Below are 11,984 nucleotides of genomic sequence, written 5' to 3'. Positions count from 1 at the left end.
CACACACACACACACACACAACACACACACACACACACAGTCCAGGCTCCTTAATTAATCTTTCTGCAGCATTTCTCCTGCCAGGCCTACTCATTGGTTTCTTCTTACTGGTGTCTTACAGCCACACCCCTGATCTTGTAGCAGGAAAGATCTACACCTAGTCTTCTCGGACAAGGGCGAAAAATCTCGGAAGTCCGTTGTGCAAGTTGCGCACGTTAAAGACCCCTTGGACGTGGTCTTAAATCGTCAAGAGTAAGCTTCGGCCGCCACCTGGGCAAAATTCAAAATTTCCTACCAACTGCAAATGTTTAATATGTCCCGCGCCCTCATATGACCTTATGCAGTTGCGAACACTGCAAAACACTTACCAAACATTAAAAAAAAATTGATGCGTACATCGAACACTCATAATAATATTAATATTGCACACATGTTCAGGAAAACTCGATACAAAGCAAAGACGACGTAAACGTTATTATTACGTCCCCTAGGCCTATCGAAATCTTTTGTTTGAAGGAACACCGAAATTTCGTGTTGCTAACGCTTCCACAGTCATCACTAAGGAAGCTCAGAGACCCCTTATGGTGTATTTGAAGAACACTCTAAAACACACCCTGTATTAATCAGTTTCATATTATAGTTCAGTTCAGTTTTGTTCTGAAGGAACATCAATATGGCTATGAGAACAGGCGGAGCTGTGCGTAATGCCGTTAGTGCGGTCAGAGGCGACATCCAGGCAAGTTTAAGTCACTAGATTGATCTATTTATGTATAATAGAGTCATAGAGTATAGAGTTCGTCTGCGTTGCTACGATCCGGTCTTCAAGACGAGTTGGTTCGGCATTTAACCCGCTTATAATATTCTCTGATATTTGATCATGGAATTCTTTACTCTATCCTGCTTATATAGAGAAATCTTTTTAAATAAAACATGAGAAAGAGAATACGGTCTGTCAAAAAAAACCATGGGTGACATAATATATCAAGCTCATTTCCTCTGTTCTTTTTATTAGATCTAGATCTATGTCTTTTATAATTTTAGTAGAAATTAAATCCACAGCTCTCTATCTGGGTCTTTAATATTATTTTTTTTAAAAATCCCACCACATTAGCTGCTATAACTACTATATTAGATCAAGTGAACAACCAGCTTATAGATCTAGTTTTCCAGAGAAAAATACACCAATTCTAAAAATGGAAATAAAAGTTTGTCTTCAAAGGCATGCATGGTCTTTTTAATATGCAAATGTTTCTTCTGTTTCCATGTATCCTCATGGTTTACATTTTGCCTTACTTCCTCTTTACATTCGGTGAGTAAGCTATGCATGAGTTGTTTATTAACTCGGCAAAACAACTAGATCTAGAATCTGCCTCGTTTTGTTGGCTGGATAACAGACAATATTTATTGCTGATAATTTTAATTCAATTTCAAGTAAATCCAAACTAATATTTATCAACATTTAAAAAGCTCTTTGCTTATTTGAGGATGCCAAAAAAGACAATATTATAGACTCATTTTTTCACTATTTTTATTATCAACGTTAACTTGCAACTGTTGTTGCTACCCATGCAGTTACGATACGTAACTTTGCATGAAAATCATGCACTTTTGGTTGCCAATTTGGTTTCTCTGTTGATAACAAATGAAGGATGAGACAGCATTGAACAGTACATGATTTTATGATTAAATAAGCCTACTCAGTATTTTATCTATTATTTTATTATTGAACCTGTCTTTAGTTACTCAACTGTCAGTACATCACGACCTCAGTGCTTTCATGTCCTATCTCCATTTTTTTCTTCTTTGAAAATGTGACTTCTTCTTAGCTTACCTTTTGTTATGAACTGTTTTCACTGTTATTACGAATGGAGATTGGACAAGAAAGCTCTGAGGTTGCGACATGTTATTGTCAGAATATATGGCGCTAATCTTTATTTCATTTTCAATTTTGAGCCACCCATGATTTTGTTTGGTATTCCTACTGTAAGCATACCGCTAGCCCTTACTATACCAGCTATAGCAAAGATTGCCCAGTCGCATTTTATAGAGGGAATTTCTCAGAGGACGAGACTGCTATGTAACTAGAGAGAGACACTTGTTTGATGGAGTTTTGGCCCAAAACAAAATGCCCCCCCCCCCCACCCCATCCCTCCCTTTTCCACTCTCTCCCTAGCTAGATAATAAGAGGAATGGTCAATGTAAGTGACAGCCAGTCAGTTTTCCAAACCACAATTGCTACTCCTGTCAGTATGGATGGCCCTTTAAATAATCATGCAAAAACGATGATGACTCTTCTTTCTCAGGATGTCCTCCAGTCTGGAAACTTCTATGTGACAGAGGAAATCGCAAGAGAGTTGTCTGTGATAAACAATGCCCTGGAACATATTGCCCTGGATGATACATTTTTATCCACTTCTCAAGACTGGCGCAGTAAACCTGGCAACTTCACCTCAAGACAGACCAATGAACACATGTCCGGTAAGCTGGTTTTGTTGATAATTTCATGTAGCGTAAATCCCATTTTTTTATGTTCAAGTTGGTGCAGTCTGCTGTCACTATTCTGAATCATAGTTCATGCCTATTGGAATTAATATTTTCCTTTTAATGTAGTAATATAACTTCAGAATCATATCAAAGAGCAAAGATAGGCAAAGCATCTATAAATGAATAACTTATAAAAATTATTAGACCTGATAGGGCCTAATCCCTTTATCATCGGAAGAAATAAGAAGTTCAGAATCTAATGCTTATTGCTAGGGTATCCTTCCCTTCATCATAAAAGGTATGACTGAAAGCTGATGAAATCACTTGGACACACATGCAAAGATCTGTCGTATGGGGAAGTTTAACAATTTCAAAGTCAAGTTATGATGATAATTTATTACTTGCTGGACTGTCTTGCCAAACTGTTGGCATGCAATTAGGGCCTACTTGCACCTAGGAGAAAAAATATGAACTAATTTAAAAAATCAAAATTGTGGTACATTATGTACAAGCTGTGGTTTGCCTGCCTGTAACTAGTTCTCTATAACCTTTCCACTATGCTCTTTCCATTTCAGGTGCTTTGAGTGCCGTCAATCAAGTTGGCAACAGATTGTATGATTACAAAAGTAAATTGGCAAATCGTAATATTCTTGGAAAACAAGAAAATGAACTTAGAGAATTGCACCAGTGGGCTATTTCATCCCTCAAGAGTTCTCAGAAGGTGTGTGTATAATTCAGAGCTCTTCATCTGTTGTAATTTTTGGGGAGACAGAATATTTTTTTGTTCCATGGATAGATATTTTTGTGTTTTAATTTTAAAGGAAAGAGGCATTGGCAGTTGGACTGGTATTGTAGATTGATGCTATTCATTGTTACTGTTACCATGCCGGAGATGGGGTGGCATTGGTTGATTGTGCTTATACTAACTACATTGATGGGTGGGGTTAAGGGTGGAAACAATGGAGACGTTCAATCATTTCTGTTTTTAGTTGGTCAAACAGTCATGCAAGCACTTGTGGCAGTGGAAAAGTAAGACTGACGCATGCTATTATCAGAGAGGCTAAAATAGCACTTGGGAGGTGTGAAGTTTTCACCACTCTTTGCCGACTGGACAGGCGACCCTTGATCCCACAGCATGAAAAATTTTGCAATGGTTGAATTCAAGGCTATATTTTAAAACAATATATTATAACTTAAGAAAAACTTTGGGTCCTGAAAATCTGTTTGCTATGGTGCTATTTTCACTATGTCTGTGTTTGCTTTGTGGGTGCTAGATTATTGAGATTGTAATTTGTGTTTTATTTCTGGCTTCCAGGACATGGAGCCATACACTTTGGATGCCGCTGACCGCATCAAGCAATTTGGAGACACCATGGGGGTCACTGACCGCTACACAGGATACCGTCAAAATTTGACAAGAGGAACAAGAGATTCTTTCAAAATGCAAACATCTTGGATGGATAAAAATGGAGAAATTGGGCTCATGAATAATTTGGACCGATCTCATACCAGTAAGTTTTTGAGTTATTTTTTATGAAAGGAAAGAAGAATGAATTCACCTAGAATGGAATGCTCAGTTTGAAACTCCAGTAAACGATTCAAATTGAAAACTAGATTCTTATTCTTGTTTCCTGGACACCTTAGTCCTTTGCCTTTCAAACTAAGCTAATAATAATAATAGAGCCCTCTTTATGTCAGGGAGGATCAACATGTGCACAAAACATAAAAAAGACATGTTATCTTGTCATAGTCAGGTCATTGTCATCACTGGATCTGATCTATTGACCTTTTGTTTCTGTAGGAAAATAAATTATGTAACACTGTTGATGTGCTGTACTGCGGAGGGAAGTAATATTTAACATTGTGCCTTTTACTTTAGAGCTACACTTATTCCGTGATCTGTAACAAATGGATATCCGTCCAATTTTGCAAAGAGAGCATAGAATTAAATCCTATTATGTCTGTTTTAGAATTGACTGTTAAAAAAGAAAATACATCTTGTACAGAGGTCGTGGTTGCTGATTGTTCTTGTCATGAAGTAAGAAATATTCAAATTTATCGTTATATTTTTATGTTATGATGCAGCTTTTGTTCTTATTTCACCAGATGTAAATAGTTTCATTTTGAAATTTCCATACAACAACATGTATGAGATTTGTTATTTTGAAAGATGGTGTGTATTCTTTTTTAAAAATTCCAGCAATTGGAAGTCCAGGCCTGGATCAACGCGTGATGAACAGAACTGTGAGGACTGTTGGTGAGCCCAGTCTAGAATTTAGTGAGTTTGGCGCTGTGCCCCCTTCCAACATCGGAGCCATGAAGAAACAGATCAGATTTGGAGACTGCAACCCTGGAATGAGGGTTACCAGAGGTGAGCTTATTCAGTCACGTGAATTATGTACCTTTGGAAATATGCAGAAGATCACCAGGAACTGATGAGAGTTTATGTGTCAAAATGCTGCTTAGCTGTGCCATTGTCATAATACGTATATACGGCAAAAGCAAATAGCTCACTTTGCATCAAATCACTCAGTGAAAATTTGATAATCACAGGATATATGCATACGCCCTGCTTTCTATATATATATGAAATTTAGTTTTTCCAGGGATGTGAAAACTGATGATTACTTTGGAGTGGGCAGTTTCAAGCGGTCAGATTTAAAAGAAAAAGTCATCAAAGGATGGGCATGGGCAGATTAGGCTGCACAGTAGTGTTTAAGAAGAATACTTTTTTAAAATCTAGTTTAAGAACTTTGCAAAGAATGACCTCATTGTGGGGTTTAGCATTCTGCAAGAGCTGACATTTTCATTCAAATATTTGGTGGTATTGTGCGTTCTTCTTTCATTGTTTCAAGGTTACAGAACAATCGACTCCCTGTACCCCAAGTCTACTGGCCCTCTTGATGGCGGAGCAGCTCGGAGCTCCAATGTGATGAACGAGGTGAAGACGCTCAACGCCATGAATGCTGCTTCTCAGTATGAGAGGATGGAAAAGCTGGCGAACCAGAGACCAGCGACCACAGCGCCGTACGAGAAAATGAGTGTCCAAGAGCAGGTGAGGAAATTGCAGCTTTCTTTTGTGAACATGAAATTTTTAAATTTTGTGCTTTACGTCACTTTCATTTTTAGATGCAATGTTTTCATTTCAGACATCTCCCCCCCCCCAAAAAAAAAATATCAGCTGAAGTTAAATAAAGAATTAAAGTAAACTTGCATAAAATGAGAAAAAGTAACTGAGAGAAAGAACATTGAATGAAGCAACATTTCTCCTTCATGTGTTGTATTTGAGTTTGATAGTGATAATATAGCCAAGTTTCTGACTTATGCCTTTCAAACCTGCAGGTTAAATCATGAGCTTCGATTTTTGAACACCCATATTTTCACAGATGAATCAAATGAATGCAACGCACTCTGATGTTCGAAGAATGATGGGGAATGTAGCCTGTCAGGGAATTTAGTTTTAAGTAGAGAAGCACATCAGTGCAATAACAGTCGTTTAGTACCCTGAGAGAGCAAGACTGATGGGCAGAAATGTAAGGGGGAGAGTGAAAAAAAAAGCAGGACATACTAATGGCACACTTCAGCCACCACCTTTTTTATGGGACTACGCTCGGGATCAGTCTTAGTTTAGAGATGCAGAAATAGTCATCTATTACTTCAACAAGAATTTTCTCAAAAGCCATTTCAATTATTACTTTTTTGTTTTACCAATCGGTAGTCAGAACTGACCTGTATGGTTTTTGCTCAACTGCTAGTTTGGTTACAGACAGCATTGTAGCTTTTAAAGAATATAATTGTGAGACATTTCAGTTACCGGTAAGGAAAAGGGGTGACATCTTATTTGTAGACTTTAATGTTAAGTTGCTACACTTACACTGACCTAACCTTTCTCAGATTATTATGATTTTTTAACTGGAAGTAACCAATAGTATAATATAATCTTGATAATAACCAAACTATTGAGTACTTTTACTATTTGTATATCTGGGTCACATTTCAGTTTACAACTACACATGTATTGGCTCAGTTCTTAAAACACTAGCTCTTCATTGCTCAGAATAACTCAACTTTAGAAAAAAGCGGTCAAGAGCTGGTAGGCCTTCTTTGTTTTTCTTTTTTGAGTTTGTGTACATTTTGCTAATGAGTTAATATAAAAGATAAATTTAATAAATTGATTACCACATTAAAAAATGTATATTTAGTTGTAACTTCTTGAAAAACTCATAAAGTGAAAAGATTTTAAGGTAAACTACCTGATGCCTTACTGTAGAAAGTTCAAAGTCACTGAAACCCTGTTTCCTACTTAAAACTTTTTTTTCTAATGCATACACAGATTTTGTAAGTATGACATTGTTGATATTGTACAAGTGACATATATTTGTTTTCAGGCTGGCATCAACACCACATTCCCTGGGAGAACTGAGTACATGCAACGCTTCAAGGCCCCCGATACTGACGTCCCGACCTCCGACTTTAGGATCAACCCAGCCCCCAACTTTGGCATCTACGGCAGGCCCATGCAGACAGCTCGCTATGTTCCCAGCTTCACAGAGTATCAGACTCGTTATGAGTGGCCAGATGCAGAGAAGATTGTTAAGCTGCCTTGGCTCAGAAACTGAACATTACGTTAACATCTCTGCCTCAAATGCATTTGAAGAATCCATGTATACTCCATTGAGATTGACTGTTTTCTTTGCTTTTGTTTTCAAATGTTTGTTTTTAACTGTATAGGATGATTTGAGAAATATATACACATCCTGGTTTTTGTTATCAGAAGCAATATAGATAGTTTGGAGCATTATATTGATGAAGTTTACTGATGGAGAAATGTTCGTAGAGAAGATGAAAGATGAAAATATTTCACTTTGATTTATACTTCTCATTTTTGCTTGTGAAAAATTCAGGGAGATCTTAAGACTACTAGAGTAGATTGTTATATCTTTTGTTGTAAGAGCTGTCTTGTTGTAGAGAAATATGTTTTTTACTCATGAAGGTAGAGTCACTGTAGTCTTAGCACTAACTTCCAAGAAGTTTTGTCTGTGTAACACTCAGAATGAAGGTAAAACTGGTTTTGAACCTATGGAAACCTTGAGGAGTGGATAAGTAACCTTTGCCAAAAGTGAAATCCGTACATGATGTTGTTGGCAGTATGCCCCGTTTTTTAAAAACAGGATTCTTTTCATCACCGGTACTTTACAAACCGGAGCAGTGATGTGGCCTGGACGTCCATGAAGGCATGTGATCCTTTGACCCCTAGCTTGTCATCACATGAAAATTTCAAAATATACTAATGAAAACATCATTAACCTGAAAAGTCATCAAAGCTTGGTAACTATTGCTGTTGCTAGTTACAACAACTTTAGTCTTCTCGTTGAAGGGTGGTGAAATGCCAGTGTTTTATCACCTTATGTCTGTGGTCAGACAAGTGGTGAAGTTCTCACTTCAGGCCCAACTCCGGTGTTGGTTTCTATAACAATAATATAGAGTGGTGTTCGCTTAGACTGAAATTTGTGAGACTACCGAATTTTCTTCAGTTTAGCCAGGTTTTCGGTTTAGAGAGACTGCTGAACTAGAAGAAAAAAAAGGGGGAGATTAATTTACTTTCGGGTTACCTCTGTTTTCGGATCAGTCGTGTTCGGTTTAAGTAAACTCCACTGTGTATGTGGGTGCCTGAAAGTGGATAGATATCCTATCATAATTTCTTTCAAACTTTAAGGGATGAAAAAATATTGATACTCATGACTTTTTATGAGGTATTGAAATATTTGTGAGAGAAAAAAATATTTTCATTGTGAACATTTAAAAAAATGTTACTGGCCCTTCAAACTCAAACAGAGAGATAGCTTTAAATTACACTGCTGAACATATATTTTTGCTATGCTATGTATTACCACTATATATTTTGTCATTGTCAATTTTGGCAAACTTGCTTACTACAATCAGAATGTGCAACTGTGTAGTGTAACATAGAAGACTGTAAAATTTGTACAAAATCTCAAATGCACAGTACAGTCATGAATGATGAAAAGACCTGCCATAATGCGACTATAAAACTTAACAGTATTACATTTTTGTTTTGAAGCAATAACGCTGCTTTACCTGTAGGCTTTTTTCCGTCTATAAATTTCCTTCTTGTTTCTATTCATAATGCTTTTTTCTATACCTAGAATAGAACCAAGCAGTTAGTTATATATTTCATTTTGTAGGCAATTCAGTAGGAGTTAGTAATTAGCCTAATTCTAAGCACCTATGACTGTAATGAATCTAATGAAAATTTTAATCACAGCTCATTGAAGCAATTATTAGATTTGCTTCCATACATGCATGTAGTTTCTTTTTTAGTCTCTTAAAATGTATTCCGGAACAGAAGTTTAAAATGTAAGTTGTATATTCCTATGTTTTTCTTTTTTAAGTACGAAATGTTTCCGAAATAGATTCCAAACGACATATTTTAGGAACAACTACAATATAAATGGAAGCAATGAAAGAAGTTAAAATGAAACTCTCATTTATTATTTATATATAAAAGAAAAAACAACTGTACGTAATTAAAATGCCAAATATGGCTCAAGTATTTAGTGAGCCATATATTAGTACTGTACATTGTATTGTGATAGTGCACTGAGGGTGGAAAAGAATGCCTATGCCAAAGGCTAGTCTTCATACATTTTTTGCCATTTTGAACAGTGGATAAGTTTTGTGTCTCATTACTGTTAACACCTTAGCGACCAGCGATCCAACATGCGTAAAACTGGCTGACCAGCCAGGACCATGCATGCTTTAAATATTTGTACGAGAGAATTTGCCAAGTATAAATTGTACTAAGATTAGAAGAGGTTATTTTCAGAAATGAAAAATAAAACATTTTCATTTTCACATCAATTTAGCAAAAATCTGGAATTTATTGACTTCTTCTAGGCTTACAGAAAGTGGGACAGCTTTGTTTAGACAAAAAATTTGAACAATGAAATTGACTCTCCGTGTCACTGGTCTTGAAAGTAATGCTGCCAGGAAATAAAGTTATTATAAATAAGATTCTTTGGTGGTCACGAAGGTGTTAAAACAAGGCTTACAAAAAGAGCACTTAAAACTCAAAGAAATTTTCTATGGTATGAGATATGTTTTGGTCAATGTATGCACTTATTTGACTTATGTTGTCTGTCAGTATTATTGATGACCCAAATCTGAAAATAAAGAGTCTCATTTATTTTTTTTTTCAATTTGTGTTGGTAAATATTTGTTTCAAGATATATCTGAATATCATTGGGCAATAACTTGTTGATAAGTACAGAATGATTAGGAAATAAGTGAAAAGATTTCACATATTTATTTTGAGAGAATGAGAGCTACATTCTAAACCTTAAAAAATAATTCATGAGATGCCATTTGTGAAAAAGCAATTTTGCTTTTTTTTATTCTTTAATGCAAGCTCAAGCTTATGGTTCAGCCAGTCCCTCATGAGGTAAAGTTTCTTCCTGCGTTCCCTGAGGAAAATTCTTTAAAATTTAAGTCATTTTTTGCATGGCACAATCCATGTACTTTTTGTACAGTCAGGCACAGAAAACATTAACACGGAAAACTTGAAATCACGGATAGTTTGTACATTTTGCCATTCCTCGACTGAACCGCCACGTGTTAAACATATTTGTCAATCCCCAACGTGTTCGAGATATCCATACTCAACTGTAAGTTACTAATACTAATACTTACTCATTGCAATTTTCAATTGTGTTGAAGGTAAGTGAGTAACCTGATACACAAGATTGCCTCATTTTTCAGGCCTGAGACTCAAATCTGACCTCCTGTGAGAACCGAATGGAATGAAAGTCAAAGTGTTGAAGAGTCCATGAGAAATTTTTGTTAACCTCTTTTGACATAAAAAAATCACTCAAAACTGTTTCAGCTTTACACAGAACAGTTAGGTTGTCTCAATAGTGTCTTCCCTAAAGATGCGTTCTTGATCATCGAGGTCCCTTAGTTTATGATAATAATATTGGAAACAACAGTAAGATAATTACAAATCGGAGTGAAAATAAAGGTGAGCATTTTTCTTAAAATGTGTGTTTTCAACACCCCCATCAACATAATTTCAATCATTTAGGAGTAGGTCTTTGATCCTGCCTGCAAAGGCCTACCTGGGCTGAGAGGGATACAACATTCCACTTCCAGCAAAAAGACCGAGATACTTGATAAAAATTCTCCCCACCCCTGAAGTGAACTCCCGTCTTCTACATGCGATGACGAAATGTCCAGCCGCTACAGACGCCGGTTAGGGTGGGCATCTTGTAGGATACGTACGTGAAAATTACATATACAGTCGAACCTGCTGTAACGGCTACCCGTATAAAACAATCATCTATAAAAACGTTCACTTCCCATTTCTTCCCTTGCGTATGTTTTTACATTATAAGGACACTAAGTAAGAAAAGACCACCTGTCTTATATGGCCACTTTTCTCCTTGACAAAGGGTGGCCCAGCAGGTCTAATCATACAAGGCAGTGAAATCTATCCCAGTCTCCTTGTTCTGACAATTTAGTTTTAGTAAGAGTTTTACAGCACTTGCAACACAATAAGCTCATATATTATAAGTGCCGAAGATTTGAGGTGTTACAAGAGAGTAACAAACACAAAAAAGAAGAGTAGGGATCAAGATGACAGATGATTGATAGGAGGGAAGGAGCAAACCACACCAGAGAACCTGCCGACCACCTGTGTTCTGACATTGTAAATCTTTACTTAAACTTAAAATTAAAAACATAAAACAAGGTGAAAAAAAAAGAAGAAGAAAAAGGACAAATGATTAGTAATAGTACCGGTATAGTTTCCTTCTTTATTCCATTTTCTCTTCTTCAACAGTTGCACTTTTATTCATAACAGGTTGTGTTTGTAAAATGGCCACCACAGAATCATAGATAATAATAATATTGATTCTTCGCATAGTAAGATGATGACACTTTATAGCAACAAATGTAGCACCAATTAAAGTATCTAAAAACCAACAAACTTGAGTATGGTATTTGAAATAATGCAAAGAATATTATGAGCGATATATTATATATGATATAGATACACATCCATTATACTTGTTGCAGGGGTAAAAGTGAATAGAACAACAATTTGCTAACCAATAGTAGAAAGGTAGAGAGGTGAGAGATAAAGTTTATAATATCTATTTACAGACTAGGAACTTTCAAGGCAGGGTGTGTTTGTGGGGGGGGGGAAAAGAGATTACGTCATGTTCTGGTTATAGTTTTACGGCACTTGCAACACAATACGGTCTTAAAGTGCCGAAGATTAGAGGCACTACAAGAGAGCATCAAACACAAAAAAAAGAAGCAGGAGAGATCAGGACGATAGGTGTTTGATAGGAAAGAAAGGGCAAACCACACCAGAACACCTGCAGATTGCATCAATTAGGGACTGGTTTTAGCGAGAGTTTTATGGCAGATTGCATCAATTAGGGACTGGTTTTAGTGAGAGTTTTATGGCAGATTGCATC

At 36.4% G+C, this 11,984-nt stretch overlaps 1 protein-coding gene across 1 annotated transcript; it reads left to right on the top strand.

The window, feature by feature from the left end:
- Positions 1 to 404: 404 nt before the first annotated feature.
- On the top strand, positions 405 to 9,704 carry LOC101862217. Its single transcript, XM_005108629.3, has 7 exons — positions 405 to 736; positions 2,304 to 2,478; positions 3,060 to 3,205; positions 3,800 to 3,995; positions 4,685 to 4,855; positions 5,340 to 5,539; positions 6,873 to 9,704. The coding sequence occupies exons 1-7, from the start codon at positions 674 to 676 to the stop codon at positions 7,101 to 7,103; spliced, it is 1,182 nt and encodes a 393-aa protein (XP_005108686.1). The 5' UTR covers positions 405 to 673; the 3' UTR covers positions 7,104 to 9,704.
- The last annotated feature ends 2,280 nt before the right edge of the window (positions 9,705 to 11,984 follow it).

Source organism: Aplysia californica, unplaced genomic scaffold (genome assembly GCF_000002075.1).
Source record: "Aplysia californica isolate F4 #8 unplaced genomic scaffold, AplCal3.0 scaffold00705, whole genome shotgun sequence".
NCBI classification, from domain to species: domain Eukaryota; kingdom Metazoa; phylum Mollusca; class Gastropoda; order Aplysiida; family Aplysiidae; genus Aplysia; species Aplysia californica.
Note: the sequence above shows the minus strand (reverse complement) of the source record. Positions and strands in the feature narration are given on the sequence as shown.